Source organism: Danio aesculapii, chromosome 13, assembly GCF_903798145.1.
Source record: "Danio aesculapii chromosome 13, fDanAes4.1, whole genome shotgun sequence".
Lineage (NCBI taxonomy): Eukaryota > Metazoa > Chordata > Actinopteri > Cypriniformes > Danionidae > Danio > Danio aesculapii.
The window spans coordinates 30,463,652-30,485,000 of record NC_079447.1 but is presented as its reverse complement, the minus strand read 5'-3'; the positions used below and the strand labels follow the sequence as shown (position 1 = coordinate 30,485,000).

Here is a 21,349-nt window from a genome sequence, read left to right as displayed (position 1 = left end):
GTTCTACGATCAACAGAGATGTTGATCCAGGATAATGTCCTACTTGGTAAAATCAGGTTGGCGGCAGCTGCCATTTCCTTTGATGTAACTTATTACTGCTAATGATCTTCCCCCAAAGGAAGCAAGAAACTCACATTTGATTTAATCCACAGCATCATCACTTGTTTGTTTTCAGCTGCTACTTCAAAGTGGGACACTTCAAAACAGGACTTGTTCCAAATAAAAATCTTCCAAGTCTTCATTGAAGACTTTTTTTTAGCTCAACTTCACAGTAAGAACTTATATGTAGTGTTACAATGACCATAACAGTAAGATGCAGGTGTTTCTGAAACCTAAGGTGAAGTCATTTAATACGTTTCCTCTTGGGTTTGAGCATTAGTTTAGTTTAGTTTTTTCATTTTTCCTGAAATTAATCGGTGCTACATCAGTACTGTAATCTCACCCCTAAACATCCCTAAACAAGTCTCTTACATCGATTCCCAGTCAGTACAAATTCATTTCATATGTTTAATATGTGATGTGAATAATAAATGTAGATTTTCTAGCTATAGTTTCTAGATATGATTCTAGCAATGTTATTGTATCTTTTATAGGTCAAAGAAAAGATGTACCATTTAAAAGTGAATACTGCACAGTACAGAACAGGGCTGCACTGCTATCCTTTTCCAAATCTTTTACTATGCCATCAGACATACAGTTGAAGTCAGAATTATTAGCCCTCCTTTGATTTTTTTTTTCCTTTTTAAATATTAAATATTTCCAAATGATGTTTAACAGAGCAAGGAAATTTTCACAGTATGTCTGATAATATTTTTCCTTCTGGAGGAAGTCTTATTTGTTTTATTTCGGCTAGAATCAAAACAGTTTTTAAAAAATTTTAAAGCCATTTTAAGGTCAAAATTATTAGCCCCTTTAAGCTATTTTTTAATCAATTGTCTACAGAACAAACCATCGTTCTACAATAACTTGTCTAATTAGCCTAACCTGCCTAGTTAACCTCATTAACTTAGTTAAGCCTTTAAATTTCACATGAAGCTGTATAGAAGTGTTTTGACAAATATTTAGTAAAATATTATTTACTGTCATCATGGCAAAGATAAAAAAATCAGTTATTAGAAATTAGTTATTAAAACTATTATGTTTAGATATGTGTTGAAGAAATCTTCTCTCCGTTAAACAGAAATTGGGGGAAAAAATAAACAGGGGGCTTATAATTCTGACATCAAACTGTATATGAATAAATAAACACGACACATCCTATAATGTAAAGAATAAAATCATTATATTACACTTTTAGTGGTTAGACCCTTACGTTTTTCATCTTTCAACCCTTATGTCAAGTTACATGTCCAATTCTTCCACCCTAAGTGTGAGTTTTCATATCTGGGTATTTAAACCCATGTCAACAAATGCTCATGTTTATTGTTTAGACATAGACTGTCTTCTCTTTGCATGTCTACATTGATTATCTGACCCAGCTGTCCATTAGATTAGATTACCGCATGCAGACTAAAGTGAACTTCGTTGTTTCAGCTGATCTGATCTTTGTCAAAATAATAAAATAAGTCTCCAGTAATTAATAGAAGCCATAATCATATTAACTGTCAATTCAGATTTAGTTGACTTACTTCAAACTAGATGACTTGGTTAACATTAAGCCTATTATGATCAGATTCTTTCTGTCAGGAAATTTCAACATGAAATACATATATTTTGTGTTTTATTATGTTCTCTTTTACTATTCACTGAAATATAGTATGTAATAGTGTTTATACATTATACTTTCTTTGCTCTGAAAGTTCATGATTGTTATTTGTTTTGCTTGTGTTTGTACTGTATGTTTTTATGCTGGTAGGGTGATTTGTTTGTGGTGTATATATTGCCATGTTCACTCATAGCTAATTTCACATCCTACTAGTTCTTTAACAGGTCATTGGATATTTGTTTAATTTATATATATTTGATTTGGAAAACCAAAGTACCTGTTCCTGTTTGTATTTTGGGATCAGTTTCACAGCCATACAACTATGAGTGCTCATGGCCTCTCTCTGGTTTGTTATAGGATTGATAGTTTCGACTGTTCACCAATTTTTTTGTTGCTGTATACTATAGCTACAGCTTGCAGACCTCTATGGGTTACACTTCCCAGTACAAAACTTCCATCTCAAGGTATGGTCAAGCTCTCTTCTCAAACAATAACATGTTTAGGCTCACAGATTTTGTCAACTTTTTAACTGCTCAATATTTGTGAATGATTTTATATATATATTAGAGATATGTTACCTTTAGCAACTATATGAATAAACAGTACAATGAAAAAGTTTGGGGTCAGTAAGGCATGTATCAAGGATTTTAAGAAATTCCATTCAATATCCTGAAAAAAAACGTAGCTCTCTTCCTGAAAAATGCTTTAGAATTATTATAAATAACAAAAAAATGTATCAAATAATTAATCTCTCACAAAAATATAGGCATTCATGGGTTATGTTTGTGAATATGTGCTTGTCATAAATGAACAGTAACATAGTTAACATATGAAAAGGTTCATTTGCAAGAACAGATGACCCGTTTTTTTATCCATTGACATTGAAGTGACATTAAACAAAAAAACTCTAATTTTATCTAATTGTACAGATTTTTTACTGAATTATTTTTACAGTGTAGCACAACATTAATGCATTTTAAAACCCATGAGAACAACACATGTGAAAGGTTATCTGATTTTTTTCTGAAATGTACACCAGGGAGTTGTTTTTTACAAAAAGAGACTGCGTGTTGTGTCATTTTGTACTGCCAAAAATAGCTTGGTTACTAATCTCAATAAAATGAAGGAAAACTTTTCCACACAATTAGTTGAGGTCCATACAAGACTAAAACAAGCTATATAGTTCAAGTTCTAAATTAGTTTCCTAAAGGCTGATCCTAGAACTGATATTAGCACATTTATTGCTCTTTGTGGGAGGCAAACATCCTTATTGTTTATGTTAATAACCCACCAGAGCCATAAGCATGAGCACTAAACTTCTGCACAGTAGAAAACTCTAAACCTTAACTCTGAAACTTTTACATTTAAAATAAGAGAACATTAAATTCTTATCAACTCTTATTACAATTATTGTCTTTATTTCCTCTTAATGCAGTCATGCAAGACATGATGTCAACTATGCGTCCATACCCAGTTAGGTATTTCAACAATGACCATTTCAAGATAAGGGACAAGTTAGTGTTTCTGGAGTCAAATGCCGCATCATCACGTGCATGTCTATTATTAAGCTCACAAGACTCAACTCCTTCAGCTCATTAGAAGTTACTCTAATGCTGATGATACACACTGTAACTTTTTCAGCAATGTTGCCTGCCAATTTTGCAAAGCTGCAGTATGTTTCTTGGTTACTTTTCTATTAATAATGGGTGACAATATTGTATCTGAAACCCATTGCCCTATTTTTCTGCCCAGTGTCTGACCTAGTTGCCCATTTATGACATCATTACCCAAAGTTTCCTAGCAACATTGATCATAAAGTTTTCCTGTGTATCACCAGCATTATGCGTTTAAATTAATGGTTATATAAGCAAGACGTCCACAATGTGTACTGTTGGTGTTACTCTAGGAACAGGGTTGGCTACCATTAGGTTAATCTGAAAATATTGCCATGGAAAGGGAAAAAATGTTCTGTATGAATAATTTGGATGAAAGTGTAAGATGCAGGAGGATCTTCTCTGAACTGAAATGTCACGGAGTCTCTGTTCTGTTTTTCTGTAGTCCTTACAGCCAGCCTCCACCTATGCAGCAGCCTCCACTCATGCAACAGCCTCCACTCATGCAGCAGCCTCCACCAATGCACCAGCCTTCACCCATGCACCAACATCCACCTATGCAGCAACCTCCACTTATGCAGCAGCCTCCACCCATGCAGCACAGCTCCATCCAAATCCCTGTAGGTCCACCACCACCCAAAGTGGTCAGCACTGCCACCATTATGCCTGCTTCCTACCCAGCCGCTCCAGGTAACCATTCCACACGTAATTGTGTATAACTCATTTTATGTGCATGACTCTGTACATTCGGTGCTAATTCATGGACCTCTTTTAGCACCAGCTCCTCCAATGGTGCACAAACCTGCCCCACCTCCACCTGCTCCTCCAGCAGCTCCAGCGTCATCTTCCAACAGACCTCCCTGGGTTACTGATGATAACTTTGCTCAGAAATTTGACCCCAGCAAACCCACCCCCACCACGAATATCAAAGTGCAGCCTCTTCCCCAGGCGGCTCCACCACCACCATCTATCATCTCCAACCCGGTTCCTGCAGCACCGAGTCCTGCATTTAACCCCGCCCCTCCTCCCTTCAACCCCGCCCCCTTCCCGCCGGTGGCTCGTGGAGTTGCTCAAAGGGCGGAGCGGTTTGCAGCCAGCAACAGGACACCTTTGTGTGCAACCTGCAACAATATCATCAGGTATTTACAATTACAAAGCTTTACTGGAATTATTTTTATTTTACTTTTGTTTATTTGTTTTTTTTTATTATTAAAACAAGTACTTTTTTATTAAAGGTGCAGTAGGTGATCTGCCAAAATGCTAGCCATTAGCATAATAGCTTTAAAAACACAGTCCCTCCCCTGCTGTCCCAAGCCACACCTCCTGAAATCACAAACGCGCACCATAAAGATGACAGTAGACCAGTGTTTCCCAACCCTGTTCCTGGAGGCACACCAACAGTACATATTTTGTATGTCTCCCTTATCTGACCCATTCGTGTCAGGTTTTGGGGTCTTTTCTAATGTTCTACTGAGTTGATTCAGGTGTGTTTGATTAGGGAGAGGTTGAAAATGTGTACTGTTGGTGTGTCTTCAGGAACAGGGTTGAGAAACATTGCAGTAGACAATTCACTACACTAAATCATGTCATTCACCAGTTAGAAAACGTTATAACACTACAATTCCAAACGAAAAACTGTATTATATCTAGCATGTTTTCAGTTGTGTAGAAAGCAAAACTTGTCATAATGTACAATATTTCATGCATGCAAGGATCGCTGGTCTCACTCTCTCACGCGCTTTGTGCTTACTGGTTGGCCAGCGGTGTGCAGGAATTGCACTTATTACTAAGCCATACTTGCAGTACATGCTATTTCAGACCGAATATTCAGAGTAGCATGGTGAACAATGTAGGGAGTGCATCATGGGTTGTCATTGTTCATAAATGAACCAATGTGGATATAAAAGCAACTTCAGCTCAGTAAATCAGGCTAGGCGAAATAGCGCTATTTACTTATGCTTTGTTATTAAACTAATTAAAAATCTACATTATCGATGCTGTAAAAGGCCGTATGAAATTGAAAATGGTCACATCTATCGTTCACCGGAATATTTCAGTAGCTGAACAACACTTCTGTGCATATAACCCATTCGTAAAACAACAAAGTCTATATAAGCTTTGCTTGACTAAAATAGTTTTAAAACATAACATTACATGTCTAAAAGAAATACTTCAGCCATCGTGTCGTCCTTCCTCCAACGTGCAAAAGTAACTCCAATATTGATTCAGGATTTTAAATAATTTAGATTCAGCATTTTTTTTTTTACTGTTGTCACTCTCTCATGTGTACGCGCAAACTCCGGATCTGTGTGAACGGGGGTGTGCAGATGTACAAATCTACATTTGTTGCCTGACAGTTTGGGCTGCTTCTCAGGATTATGGGAATTGTCGGCTCGACAAATTTTAATTGGACGAACATTTTTTTTTGTCTTATGCCTTACTCAAAATATAAAAATACAAATAAATACATTTAGATCATTTACTTTAGTCATTACTATTGGAATGTGTAGAGACTTTCAACCAGCACAACAAAAAATGTTTCTGAAGACAATCACCTACTGCACCTTTAAAATAAGTAGTTTTATTTTAGTTAAATGGTAATATTAACAATATTTATTTATTTATTTTATTTTATTTATTTTTTAAAAATTATAAAACTTTTTAAAATATTTTTTATACCTTAATAGTTAATATAACAATTATAATAAATAATAATCTTTTCAATTGTAAAATGTAACACAAGTGTAAAAAAAGGCTTGAGATCTATTATGTGACAATTGAACAAAGCAAAGAATAACTGAGGAAAATTTTGTCAGTCAAGTATTTTTGTTTTTCTGTAGTGGCTTTTATAAAGCAACTTGTGTCAAAAAGGTTTTACAATAAAACAATGCTTTGATCATAAATCATGTATAAAGTTTCTTTAATGAGAAACAATATAATGAAATGAGCTGCTGAACTTGTTGTTTATGTGGTGCATTTACAGTATTGTCAGCCCAACTGTGCTTTTGTCATTGTATGCTATTGCGCTAATATTATGTTTAGTAAAACTGGCTCATAAAATGTTAGTTGTGAAATATAACTTAGCAAGACCAACAATACGTCCATTTAATATTTTTAAAAATCAATAATTCATCAACAAATGTTAATAAAGGTACATAATTGGATATATGATGGGAAATATCAATGACTTTAGTGCTTGTAAAAACATTAATCTTTCATAAGTGTGTTTTTGACTCCCCAGGGGACCATTCCTGGTGGCATTGGGTCGTTCCTGGCATCCGGAGGAGTTCAACTGCCATTACTGCCACACATCTCTGGCTGACGTCAGTTTTGTGGAGGAGCAGAATAATGTTTACTGTGAGAACTGCTATGAAGAGTTCTTCGCACCTACCTGTGCCCGCTGCAGCACCAAGATCATGGGAGTACGTCAGAAACCTATAAACATTGCCTCACGCGCGCACACACACAAATGTAAACACACTTCACAGTTACTGACGAATCTGCTCAACATCTGCTCAACAGGAAGTGATGCATGCACTGCGGCAGACCTGGCACACCACATGCTTTGTGTGTGCAGCCTGTGGAAAGCCTTTTGGAAACAGCCTCTTCCATATGGAGGATGGCGAACCGTATTGTGAGAAAGGTATGGGAACCTCTGGCTATATCTAACATAAAATTGTATATAAATTTAGTTCAGGGCCAAATAATTTTAGTAAATGACCAATATTGAGATTGCAATTGTGATATAATATGCAATACATCTTCTGTTATATTCAACAAATTATATATTATTATAGTATGATAAACAGTATTAGTGTGATGTGTTATTAATGACCTTATTTCTAAAATAAATATTTCACATTTAGCCACACAACATAAAAGCATCATAATTGCTCAGCTTCAGTTTTAGTTTTATCAGTTAGTCACCTAAATTAATTTGTAATAAAACAGGTTTACAGTTTGTGCAAAGCTTTCTTAGGCCCCGTTTACACATACGTTTCAGTTTTAAAGCGTATAAGTTTTGCTATGGTTACACTTTACGTCCATGCTACCTCAGAATTTTCGAGCCATGAAAACGGAGGGAATTGGAAACGCTGAGAAGGCCATTTTCATATTTAAAATGCTTCTGCTCCGTGTCAGTGTGGGGGGTGGGGGGGAGGGTGGAGAGATCTGAAAATGAAGGCATGTCTGCAGACATCTGATTGAGGCTTTTTCTGAATATTAAGTACACAAAGTTCAGTCTTGCACCCTTTGCTTAAGTTCAGACTATGCAAGTTTGATATGGAAAACAAACTCGCAAGGACACGTCAGGTAAATCTTTTAAAGGGAACAGTGTAGGCTACTTTATAATGTCATTCACATCACCCTGGCTAAGTTGTTTCACTATCTTAACAATAAAATGAAAACATGTTATAAGGAACTGCCTATTTTCATTTTGATATTAACAGCTTAACAGACACCAAAAATGTTAAGGCATCATATAGCTACATATTTATATGACCGTCATATTCAATGTATGCATATTTGTGAAATGGAGCCGATAACATAACTGCCTCCTTTCATTTTCTTGAAAAAATACTAAACATACCCTCTCTTTTGCTGATTATATTTTAATTTACATTTTATATGTATTTTACCATTTTTTATATTTTTTAATAATGGCCATTATAAAAGTATAACGTACACTAAGTTTCTACAATATAGGAAATTAAGGCAAGCATGTGCACATGTGCAGAATCAGTGTACACTGTTACATAAATTAATATAACCTAGGCTTATTAACTTATGTTTGCGCTCAGCTAAAACACGTTACCTGAGAACAAGTAATAGGTTCAAATAACCAAAGATTCGTTAGATAGGGACAAGATGAATTAAAAATCACGTTTAATAACTATAGTGAGAAGAACTCCAGCAGAAGATCCTTGGTGTTAAAGGCAAATTCGTTACCATGCATATTCATAGTGACTCCCTGATGCTTTCATAATATGACAATTTTATTTTATTACTTATTTGAGATACAACTATTTGTAAATCTGGAATCTGTGGGGGGTTTAGTAAAATGTAAATAATGAGAATTTTAAATGCCTTTAAAATTCCCCAAATTAAGTTCTTAGCAATGTATATTAATAATTTTTTTACATTTTATTAAAAGTTTTTACTTAAAAGTCTACTGATTTTGGCATAAACACCTCAAAACATTATGCAATTCTAAGTGTGCCTCACACAGGTGAGTGGGCTTGACAAACCACTCTTTCATTTCTGACAATTTTCCAGACACTTGCATCAGTTAGCACATTTGCACCAGACTCTTTCTTACAATCACTCAATATCTCTTAACAAAAACATTGTACATTTCTGAGTGTGCTTCACACAGGAGAGTGGGCTTGACAAACCACTAATAAGACTATAAGTTTTGTTGTCCAGAGTCACATTATATTATATTATATTATATTATATTATATTATATTATATTATATTATATTATATTATATTATATTATATTATATTATATTATATTATATTATATTATATTATATTATATTATATTATTCATTTTCTTTCGGCTTAGTTCCTTTATTAATCAGGGGTGGCCACAGCGGAGCCACTGGCAACTTATCCAGCATATGTTTTACGGATTGGATGCGCTTCCAGCTGCAACCCAGTACTAGAAAACATCCATACACACTCATTCAAACAACACTATGGCCAATTTAGTTCATCCAATTCACCTGTACCGCATGTATTTGGACTGTGGAAGAATCCGGAGGAAACCCGCACCAACATAGGGAGAACATGCAAACTCCACACAGAAATGCCAACTGACCCAGCTGGGACTCGAACCAGTGACCTTCTTGCTGTGAGGTGACCGTGCTAACCTCTAAGTCACCGTGTCTCCCCATATTATTATATTATATTATATTATATTATATTATATTATATTATATTATATTATATTATATTATATTATATTAAATTATATTATATTATATTATATTATATTATATTATATTATATTATATTATATTATATTATATTATATTATATTATATTATATTATATTATATTATATTATATTATATTATATTATATTATCCCAATGATCCATCTGCTTTCTCTCCAAACTGCTTTACTGTTGCATGTTATGTGTCCACAGTGTATTAGAAGTCTTTGCTGTTTAAAAATCACGTTTTATAATAGGGAAATATTAGTGCAAATAATTATTTAGCTCTAGTTTTGTGTATGCTTCTGTATGGATTGGTGTAGTCTTCTGTATGGATTACTACATGTTTACTGTTTCTGTCACCAGATTATATTGCACTCTTTAGTACAAAGTGCCATGGCTGTGACTTCCCCGTTGAAGCAGGAGACAAATTTATCGAAGCTCTTGGCCACACATGGCACGATACCTGCTTTGTTTGTGCGGTAGGTTCAAAAATAAGTTCCCTCTTATGGTGTATAAATCATTCCATCAACACCGTCCTCAACTACATATTTCTGTCTGCACACACAGGTCTGCCACGTCAACCTGGAAGGACAACCTTTCTACTCTAAGAAGGACAAGCCTTTATGCAAGAAGCATGCACACGCCATCAATGTGTAGATGCTTCAAAAGCTAAAAAACTAAATCTGTCAGAGAAGTTGCTAAATGCAATTAATTTAACTTTGCATTAGCGGTTTTATGGCGAGACACCAGTGCCAATTAAAATGAGAGTGGAAATCATATAAAAAGAAATACAGTATATAATTGGTTAAACAGCATATTAGTAGGTGGATGAATGGATGATACATAAACTAAGTGTTGTGACGTTTTTAATCGGAATCCAATACAGTGCTGCAGTCGATGAAGTCAAAACCCTGAAGACTAATTTAGATGATTAGATTAGATTAGATTCAACTTTATTGTCATTACACATGTACAAGTACAAGGCAACGAAATGCAGTTTCGGTCTAACCAGCAGTGCAATAGCAGCAAGTGCAGGATACAGGTATAAGTTATAAAGTGCAGTTATAGAAAAACTATGGTAATATGTACAGATGGATGTACTATGAACATTATATACAGGTTGTATTAGCTATGAACAGATTTACAATAAATGAATATTTGTACAGGATGCTATTAATAATCAGGAGTGTGCAGATAGATATATATGTCCATGTGCAGTGGGTATGTATAGTTCAGATAAGTGAATCAGTGCAATGTAGTGTAATTTGTCCTTGAGATTGGGGGTAAATTATAAGGGTTTCAATTCATGAGTAAAAAGAGATTGTTGGTAAACATGATTTAATAATACTTTGATGCTGGGCTTTGCATCACATTCTGAAAAGATGTATTTTAAAGTATTTTTTTATATTAAAAACACATCAAATAAGTTATTACATAATATCAACATTGTCGCTCATGTCGCAGCAGCCTGAAGTCCTTTAAGCCACACACTAGGGTGTTCAAAATGCGATTAACATATCTTGTAATACTATACCAGTTGAAGATTCATGATAACAAGTAGTATGATAATACCGTGCAGTATTGTGTTGATTCATAATTCAACTTTCTATAGATGTAAATGAGACAGACTGAATGTCTACAGAATACTTTATGTAGTATTTTAACTTGTTTGTACCAGCATCTGATAAATAAAGCTTAAAGAATGCAAATATATAATAGCATAAATATTTAAATAAATAATAAAACATAATAATTACAATTATAGAAAAAAATGTATATAACAAATGCTGGAAAAAAAGAAATATGCTTGCTTTTAAATGGGAAAATAAAACCCTTTGTTGGTGGCAAGTCTTAATGATTTAGTCATTGAATCGTTTATTCAAATGATTCATTCAAAACTTGTTTCATTCAGGAGTGAATGAATTGAACGACTGCTTTACTGTGTTATTGACTCACTGCAATTGTTTGAAATCACAAGACACTGCTGTATATGTTGTATAGCGAAAAACAACAGCTCTGCTTGTGTTTATCTGCAAAATAGAGCAAAAACAATGTTGTGTCTGAAATGGCATTTTATTTATTACTTTGCTTTTTGAGCAGTTGTATAAAATTAGCCGTATTTGCATTTGCGCTAATGTTCATGCTGATAAAAATTAGTTATTTTTAGCTCATTACTTGATAAAAATTCGTTATTTTTAGCCCATTACTTGATAAAAATTCGTTATTTTTAGCCCATTACTTGATATGATCAAACTCTAACTGGATAGTGCATATACTAAAGTATATGTTTCACATACAATAACATGAGAACAATTACTTACAAAATCAGAAGTGTTAAGTCCTGATTTCTACTCAGCATTTGCTATTTATTTAAAATAAAAAAAACTCAGAGGCATCACCAGTATTTTTAAACCTCCTTATATAATACTTTATATAATTTTACCTCACGCAACATAACAAATTTTGCTAATGAATTTGTCCCTCGTGTTAGAAAAAAAGAGCAAGTCATCAGTGTAATGTGTGAGATTTGGTGCTCGGGTCACTCTGTTTCTATTGTGGAAAGAGACAAATTATTCTTCCAGGATTTGACATCTTGACTGCAGTGTTCTGTATTTTAGAGCATTATTTTATTATATCCCTGATTACACTGGCATACATGCACCCCTTTGCCTGACATGATCTAACATATAACACTATTTTTTCTTGTGCATTTATACTACATATTATGATATTAAAGACTGAGAGATTCAAATTAATAAGTTATACATGAATGTTGAAAATGATCTGAATAAAATCTATGCATTTTATTAAGCCTTAACCTCTATAGTACACTTAAATGTGCTTTAATGCATTACTATATGTTTTCTGAACTACAATCAGGCCTGTTGATCCCTGACTTGGAAGTCAATTGCAAAAAGCTGTTAAGTGAATGGAGAACATATGTTGATGTAGTCTTTTTGGTGCTGAATGTGTGTTTTATGTGATACTAATTTGTTTTTTTGTTTGTTTTAAGTTTTTTAAACATTTTCTTTTTTTGAGTGAAACCAAGTGAGCTAATCCACAATGTTAGCATTAGCATTGTCATTGTTTTCATAACTTTTTCATAACAATTTTAAAAATAGGTTACACAGAATGTGTGTTTCCCTCACAAATCAGCCATTAATATTTTGCATTGTCACATATGTTGTTTTGTTTTGTTATTTATTTTATGAAAACCTCAGTATTTACAAGATCTTTGCAAACACTTTTCTGAATTTGCATCGATAATTTATTTGTTTTCTTTGTCAAGAATGAGGGGTTAGTTTCATTTAATTGAATAAATCATTAAAAGACAGACCCACATACCCCAAGGACTGAAGTTGCATACTTGTTACAGTTCCTAAAATTAATAACAAATATGGTATTTGAGACTTTATTCTCTTTTTTGTGGATACAAGTTACTCAACTTTTACATGAAACCTTAAGGTTACACTACAGTAATGCAAACACTTGTGCTTGCCTTATAAGACTGTATTTCAGTGCATTACAGCATTTATTAATCTTTGTTAATGTTAGTAAAAGTGTTTGTTCAGTCTTCATTAACTAAAAAACAAAAATCTCTGGATGTTAATAACATTAGAATAATGTTGAACATACGCATAACTAAAATTAATAAATGCTGTAAAAGGATTTCATTGTTAGCGCATATTTATTAATATACCATACCTGACAAAAGTCTTGTCATTGATCCCAGTTGTAAGAGCAACAAATAATAACTCGACTTCTAGTTAATCATTTGGTAAAGTGGCAGAAGGTAGATTTTTCTGATGAATCATCTGCTGAACTGCAACCCAATTATCATGAATACTGCCGAAACCTATTGGAACCAGCATGGACCCAAGATTCTCACAGATATTAGTCAAGTTGGTAAAGTGAAAATCATGGTTTGGGGTTACATTCAGTATGGGGGCATGCGAGAGATCTGCAGAGTGGATGGCAACATCAACACCCTGAGGTATCAAGACATTTGTGCTGCTCATTAATCACAGGAGAGAGCAAATTCTTCAGCAGGATAGCACTCCTTCTCATTCTTCAGCCTCCACATCAAAGTTCCTGTCAAGGTGCTCCTGGATTGGCCAGCCCAGTCACCAGAAATGAACGTTATTGAGCATGTCTAGGGTAAGAAGAAGGAGGCAGCATAAAAAAAACTCTGGGAGGGTTCCTGGGGGGTTCCTGCAATAACACTTTCTTTGCCATTCCAGATGACTTAATTAATAAGTTATTTGAGTCATTGCAGAGATGTATGGATGCAGTCCTCCAAGCTCATGGGAGTCATGCATAATATTAATTCACTGCACCATGACCTTATATTTAATACTGTACATTAATTCTGTTAAGTAACGAAACTTTTATCTAAACAAAGTCAGACCTTACTCTCCTAACTAAATAATTAAAAGTCAAGGCATGATCATATTTTATTTTGATAAAATAGTAATCTAGAGGCCTTTCATATGCAGCTGAAGTCAGAATTATTAGTCTTCTGAATTATTAGCTCTCCTGTTTATTTTTTCCCCCAATTTCTGTTTAACAGAGAGAAGATTTTTATCAACACATTTCTAAACATATTAGTTTTAATAACTCATTTCTAATAACTGATTTATTTTATCTTTGCCATGATGACAGTAAATAATGTTTGACTAGATATTCTTCAAGACACTTCTATACAGCTTAAAGTCACATTTAAAGGCTAAACTAGGTTAACTAGGCAGGTTAGGGCAATTAAGCAAGCTATTGTAATGATGGTTTGTTCTGTAGACTATTGAGAAAATATATAGCTTAAAGGGGCTAATAATATTGACCTAAAATGTTCTTTTCTAATTAAAAACTGCTTTTATTCTAGCCGAAATAAAACAAATAAGACTTTCTCCAGAAAAAAAAATATTATCAGACACACTGTAAAAATATCTTTGCTCGGTTAAACATCATTTGGGAAATATTTAAAAGAGAAAAACAAATTCAAAGGGAGCTAATGATTCTGACTTTAACTGTAAGTCAGTTGTGATATCAAATGATCAAATAGAAGTCAAATTATTGTTTGTTGTTCCTAAAACTTTGATAGGCGACAAGACTTTTGTCAGGTAGTGTAAATAATGTTACCAAATGAATTCTATTTTTGTGAAAACACTTTATGAAGACATATTTTATGATGTGTCACTATATTTACACTGCCATATATTGAATTTTGTTTAAGCACATCAGATTGGATGTGTTCTTATGTTTGCTTGATTACTGTTAACACACAAAAAAAACTTTGGCATGCAGGCGTAATTGCCTTATTTCTATTTACCTTTAAATTTTGTTTAATTTTTCTCTTTTTTTTTACACAACATTAGTAAGTTAATTTAATAAACATTTAAGTGTTGTGTTCAGGAGTGGAAAGTGTATTGTTTTAGCATTTGTCAAGAACATATTCTTTAATAAAAATATAACATTGTTAAATGTAAAGCAGTAACTTTACAAATATTGTATCATTAGTTTGTTATCTGCTATATTCTGCAGTTCACTTGCAAATTTCAGAACTAGAAAGGAGAGCGACCCACAATTGAATTTATTTATAGTTTATTACATTTACAAAATAAATAATATATATATGTACATGAGAACTAGCCCTGCTGATTGGGTATTTACATATGAATGATGAGTGCAGCTCTATAGAGTAGATTTACTTGATCTATTACCCATTTATGAGCTGTATTGTTATTTAAGATGGTTTGAAAGACTAACTTTGACTACTAATCGTGATTGTATTCTCAAATTATTTTGTGAAAACAACCTTTGTGCTTTTTCAACCAATACTGTGAACTTACCGTCCAAAAACTGACCTGTACCTGCAGTGATGTGTTAAACATAATATTAAGTTGGCATCATAATGGCATTATAAAAGTAAGGGTATAATAAGGTTTAGTGGGCACTGTTCTAAATGTATTATTAAATATTCTGTACTATTCTGTAATGCAGAGGGAGTTGATCCTATTACTTATTCATTTTTGTGATGTGTAAATGTAATTTCCTTTTCATCTAAAAGCATTCTATTAAGCTTTATGCTTTGTAGAGTGTTCACAATTGTCAACTATAAAACATGTTGCATCTGTTCCTGATTATACTTATGTTTACCATTCATTGATAAATTAAAATGTAATGAATCTGTAAAATGCAACAAGTGCTCTGTTAATGCAAGAAAATAATGCAAGCAAAATGTTTATATTTATGGCATCTGCTTCTTTTTGTTTAATTGTTATTTTTGTTTAATTGCTATTGTTATATAAAATTTAAAGTTAGATGTTTAAATAATCGACAAAATTCTAACAAATCTCATTTAAAAATGTTTAAATAATGTGTATCATTAAAAATACATTTAAATGAAATTAAAATATAAAAGCTACTCCATGAATACAATTTTGCAAACAACAATATGCCATATTCAACATTAATTTTAATGGTTATCATTGATTTGTGAATTAAAATGAAAAACATATCTAGAATATGATCTATATTTAAACGACAAAACAAAAATATTCCATCTGATTTTGATTTAATTTATTGATTGGAATTAAATAAATGTTGCTAAAAATGCTGTATTTAAATAGTATATAATTTTTTTAATTAGCATTTTCTCATTAAATGTATGTTTATCCTTCACTTCGCATTAATAAAAAAATAAATAAAAAAATTAAACAAATGCTCTTTAAGTATTTAAATGGCTAAAATAACAATTCACACGTAAGAGTTGGGAGGGATTTTTAATTTAATCTGAGCAAGTGGAATGCTTTGAAACATGGCAAACCATCCAATACCACAAAAAGTCACATTCAAATCTATGAAATTGACTGATGTTGCTGCTTTTGTTTTCCCATGCCATGCACATTATTAAGTTGAGTTCACTTGCCTAACTGAGCTATTGTTTTCAAAGAAATAAACTACATATTATTTTTCCTCTTTTTAATTTTGTAAGTTTCTCGTCTAGTAAATATATTTGCTTCTGGACGTCACCATGTCCTGAATACGGTGGATGTTCCGCGTTGATGAGTCTCCAGGGGGCGCTGTAGAGTCGCTGTTTTCCGCTGAGTGCGTGAGTGCGTGTTACAGTGATTGCGCTGCTTACTAACGTTACTACTGTGATGGTCAGCAGCGCCAGACCCTCAACGGACCTCAGCGAGAGTCGATCGCGACCACAACTACACCCTTCCCGACTGAATTACTCGAGAGTCTGGAGTTCAATAAATTGACGGAGCACGCGGAAATACGACTCACTCAAGAATATCGGTAAGTAAAATGCAAAGTGTTAGCTTGGCTACGCTAACGCTGCCTCACGAAAGTTTGTTGTGTTGAATTTTCCGTTTTCCACGTAAATGTTTTAACGACTTGCTTGAGTAAAACCGACTTCAGTGGGGTTTTGTAATTTTTGTTACCATGTGCACATATGTACGAAGCATAATAAGAGTAAAACACGGGCGGTTATGGGTTTATTAAATATTTTTGCTGTCGGGAAATTTTCTCAGATTCAGGCGAGTTGAACGATAGCTAATGTGCTAATATCGCTGTTAGCAAGTCCAAATACGTTTAAAATGTACTCACTTAACTTCCAATCAGAGCTGTTTTGTCTTAAAACAATACAGTATACCTGTAATTCTACATGTTCTTCTATGTTTAAAATACCATTATTATCATTTAGTGAAAAACTGTCGCGATTTGTAAAGTCTATGTTAAGTAAAAAGTTGTAACGCGACAGGCGCGTAAAGCTAGCAACAACTTCCCAAATAATGTGACAGCTGTGTGTGGTTTCCAAATGTTGGTTTATCTGCTCATGAAAGCTGTTTTACTTGTAATGTATACGTTTATTTTCAGTTTACAATATCTTGTATTTTTATTATCGTTTATGTTCGTGTCGTGAGTTGTTTTGGATATCAGACTGGTCACGTATCCACCGCAGATACCAAAAACTCGCTTTAATTTACGCTTCTATATGAATCTCTGTGCATTACCTTTAAAATTTACAGTTTTTTTTTACCGTAGAGTTTGTACTGCTTTCTAGATTTTCCGTGTCTCTTTTAGTCGTGCCTCTAGCCCTCTCAATACAAAAGCTGCTTTTAATTTATGGGTTCTGGGGGAAGGGGGTCTGATCTGCTCCTTTACCTTCTCAAGGAGGTCAAAAAACAGATGGAAGCAGTGCCTGTGAAAGAGTCTGCTTCAAGAGGCCTGGAGGAGAGGGCTTAGTCTAAGGAAAGTGGATTTATTTGAGAAAATTAAAGCGAAAGCCTCGTCGTATATACATGCCAGACATCTGTGCATTCCACAGCTTGATTCAAGATCTCATTGAAGAGATCAGCTTGATCTCCTCTGCAGAAAATAATATCGGTCAATATGTGGGAGATCAGATGAAAACTGAGTCTGGATAGTTCACTCAAAAAAAAAGTTGTAGATTAGATGCTATTTTCTTATTCTTATGTTGTTCTAAGCCTGAATGATTTTGTGAAGATGTGAGGGGAATATTATGGTGTTGAGGAACCATCAACTTTAATCCTTTGATCCATACAAAAAAAAAGGCAAACAGGTTTGGAGCTGCATAAGGATTTGTAATTGACCATAAAATGTAAATTTCTGGGTGATCATATAATAAATGCAAAACACTGCCTGCTTGTATTGTCTTGGTTTTTTTGTAGCTAGTGGTGCTTTATTTGCAGTAACTGCCAGAGCTATTATTTGCTCTGCCTTACTTTAGATGTTAATTGATGGTCAATTGTTATGCAGATGAGATGGTTATGTGCTTTTTGGCCAGAGTAAATAAATGTTTTATTTAAGAGGGTTTTCTGTCTTTTAGATGCCACAGGTTTTTTAATAGTAAATTAAAATCAATCTATAGAAGTAAAACAATTTTTGTTTCCGGAAAAAAATGTTGTAAAATTACATAAATTCATTCATTCATTTTCTTTTCAGCTTAGTCCCTTTTTTAATTTGGGGTCGCCACAGCGGAATGAACGGCTAACTTATCCTGCACATGTTTGATGAAGCGGATGCCCTTTCAGCTTCAACTCATCACTGGGAATCATCCATACACACTCAATCACACACATGGACAATTTCGCTTACCCAATTTACCTATGCCACATGGTTTTTTGGACTTGAGGGGGAAACCGGAGCACCCGGAGGAAACCCACGCGAACATGGGGAGAACATGCAACCTTCCACACAAAAATACCAACTGACCCAGCCGGGGATCGAACCAGCGACCTTCTTGCTGTGAGGAGATTGTGCTACCCACTGTGCTGCCATTACATAAATTATGAAGGCATATTTAAAATACTAAAAATAATACAAATGACAAATACTTAAACTTAAAAGTAAGATTTAAGAGAAGCATTTTAAATAAAATAATCTAAAAAACAAAATGAATCCAAACTAAAATTAAGTCTGCAATCATCCGAAGCACCTTAAACTGAAATTTTTTCTTGGATAAAGACTACATTATACTCTGCATAATTTGTCTTACAGCTGACTAAATACTATTTTAACCTATTTATTTTTTACTTTAAGTGACATGACATGTTTACCTTCTATTTTAATGTGCATTATTAGTGCTGGTGTGTGTGTGTATATATGTCACAACACGCATTCACCAATAATGTCTTTCTTGTTTAATTTTTAAGGCTTTTTTTTATACTACTTCGTTATCTGAAATGTAAATTAACTGAATGAAACATGAAGCTTTAAACTTTTAATTAATCTTTAAAAATGTAAAAAAAAAAATTAGTTTTGATTGTCTCATTTTAAGGTTTGTATCCTGTCATGATATATCATAACTGTTATTGGTAAAATTAAGTTAAACCAGGTTATAAACCTTTTATTTATATATATAGATAGATAGATAGATAGATAGATAGATAGATAGATAGATAGATAGATAGATATATCTGTTGTGGAGATATTTTAGTGTCTGCATTTTTTGGATCCAAGGGTCCCACTTTTATTGCGTAAAATCACACAAAAATAAACACGCAAGCTTTTTTTCCTCTACTCTGTTTTTAAAAATATCAGCCAGGCCCAAATTGAGTTGCCCTGAAGCCATCTAGGAGTGCGTTTCAATCTCAGCCACAGTGCAAGGGATCAGATTGCAGTGGGAGTCTGTGGCAAGGTGGCAGCGCGGGGCGGCTGGAGGGGAGGAGGGGGGTATGGGGGCGGGAGGGTTAAGAGGCAGTGTAGATCAGGTTTCACATCCATGCCTGCGTTCCTCAGGCTGCTGCGCCATCTAAAGTCAACCCCCCGCCTCTCCCCAACCCGCTCTGGAGACAGGATGGCTAAGCAAGAAGAAAAAACACACACGGCCACCTCAGACCTGCCCTGAATGTATCACCCGTCCCATCGTAAAGGTGCTGATGTATCACCCCCACCATTTAGTCGTATCATTCCAATCTAAAAGGTGGAAAAGGAATCCTAGATGAGCACAGCCATTTGATACATGCTGCTGGGCTTTTTTTATTGAACAGACTTTTCTTTAATGCATACTGTAGGCTGTGGAGTCCTCTGTGCTTGTGCTGCCAGCGGATAGTAGGAAAGTGAGGGAGAGCCATTGATTTCTTTTAACTCTTTCTACGCCACTGCTGGTTAGTATGATGGCAGATCAGATAAAGACAGATAGGATAAAGCTATGCAGCGGGAGGTTGGTGTAGGGCTGGAGAGTGGTCTCTGTTTATTCAGTTTGCCCCAGCTGTCCTTTAATGGTATTGATCTGCTTTAAATACTTTTGGCTATCAGAGTAAATTATTTAGAGTGGCACCGGATAGGGTGAATTCAGTGATGGGTTGGGTTAGTGCAAACACAACCAAAAAGATTTCTGTCTGGTCTAGTAATAATGAGTCAGAATGATTGTTTGTCTTATTAAGGAGTACCCAGAAATTGTTATATTAGACCTGGATGATTGAATTGCATGCATCCATACAAGGTCTCAAGACTTGCATCTGTGAGCAGCGGCAGCATTGCCACCAGGTTCTGCTTGGTAGCACCACACATGTAATATTAATGATGTGACAGTTTTGTTTTTTTCTAACTTAGAAATGCATATTAAAAAGTATCAGTGTCTTTTGCTTGATTTGGAAGGTGCAGACACAGATTGTTCATTAACATCAAACCTCAGTAAAATGTATCATGTTTTTAATATGTTTGATGATAACCTTTCTACTGTGATAGGAAGTAGTACAGTGGTCCCTCGGTATTCGTGGGATTTATGTTCTAAAAATAGCCTGCAATATCTGTGACATCCACAAAGTAGTCTGCTTTATTTTTTACAATTATTATAGATTTTTTAAGGCTGTAAAACCCCTCACTACACCCTATATACACTTTTCTCAGATAAGCCTTAACATTTTCAGACTTTTCTCTCGTTTAAACACTCGTGTAACTTCTGGACATGCTAAAGGAAGGTAGAAATGTAACTTTTTGTGCGTTGGTTATCTTTGTTTGCCTTTTGGGTGCTATCGAAAACTTACAGCAAATGTAAAGCATTTCAGAGTCACACCGCTAGTGATCAAAGATTTACATCAACTTGTCAAGCTAAATGCATTCTGTACTGTACAGGAGACACGGCACTGAGGGGAGGGTCTACAACCAATCAGGACGCAGAACACAATGCGCTGTAAAAAAAAAAAAAACATGTCAAATTGCACACAAAAAATCCACGAGACTGCGAAAGGTGAACCGCATTATGGCGGAAGGCCACTGTATTGCTATATATGCTTTCTGTTTTTACCCTATGATAAATGTCAGTTTAAAAAAACATTTTCTATACATTTATTGGTTATTATAGTTAACTACATTTATAAAACTAAAATCATTTTTATTATCTGAAATAAAATATTAAAGGGGCAGTTTCTCCCCATATGAAAGTTAATCACTCTTGTATCCACCCTCTTTCACAAAAGTAGACATTTTGAAAGATGTTGGAAACTAAAATTGTAATCATTGATTTCTAAAGTAAGAAAACGGTACAATGAAAGTTACTATCAACTATTTGGTTCCCAACATTGTTCTAGATTTGTCTCTAAGAAAATGGCTTTA

The 21,349-nt window shown here is 34.2% G+C and overlaps 2 protein-coding genes across 3 annotated transcripts in view; both read left to right on the top strand.

The window, feature by feature from the left end:
• The window catches only part of ldb3a (LIM domain binding 3a), a 68,464-nt gene extending 55,858 nt beyond the window's left edge, over positions 1 to 12,606 (top strand). Inside the window, exons 11-17 of the mRNA XM_056471471.1 lie at positions 2,113 to 2,169; positions 3,764 to 4,008; positions 4,094 to 4,457; positions 6,560 to 6,740; positions 6,841 to 6,961; positions 9,626 to 9,741; positions 9,830 to 12,606. Of these exons, the coding sequence (XP_056327446.1) occupies positions 2,113 to 2,169; positions 3,764 to 4,008; positions 4,094 to 4,457; positions 6,560 to 6,740; positions 6,841 to 6,961; positions 9,626 to 9,741; positions 9,830 to 9,919 (1,174 nt within the window). The 3' untranslated portion in view covers positions 9,920 to 12,606. The remainder of the gene's footprint in view (positions 1 to 2,112; positions 2,170 to 3,763; positions 4,009 to 4,093; positions 4,458 to 6,559; positions 6,741 to 6,840; positions 6,962 to 9,625; positions 9,742 to 9,829) is intronic.
• Positions 12,607 to 16,367: 3,761 nt separating this feature from the next.
• Positions 16,368 to 21,349, top strand: part of bmpr1aa (bone morphogenetic protein receptor, type IAa) — a 29,453-nt gene continuing 24,471 nt past the window's right edge. For both annotated transcript variants that reach the window (XM_056471194.1, XM_056471193.1), the window contains exon 1: positions 16,368 to 16,564. The gene's annotated coding sequence lies outside the window, so the exon portion shown is untranslated. The remainder of the gene's footprint in view (positions 16,565 to 21,349) is intronic.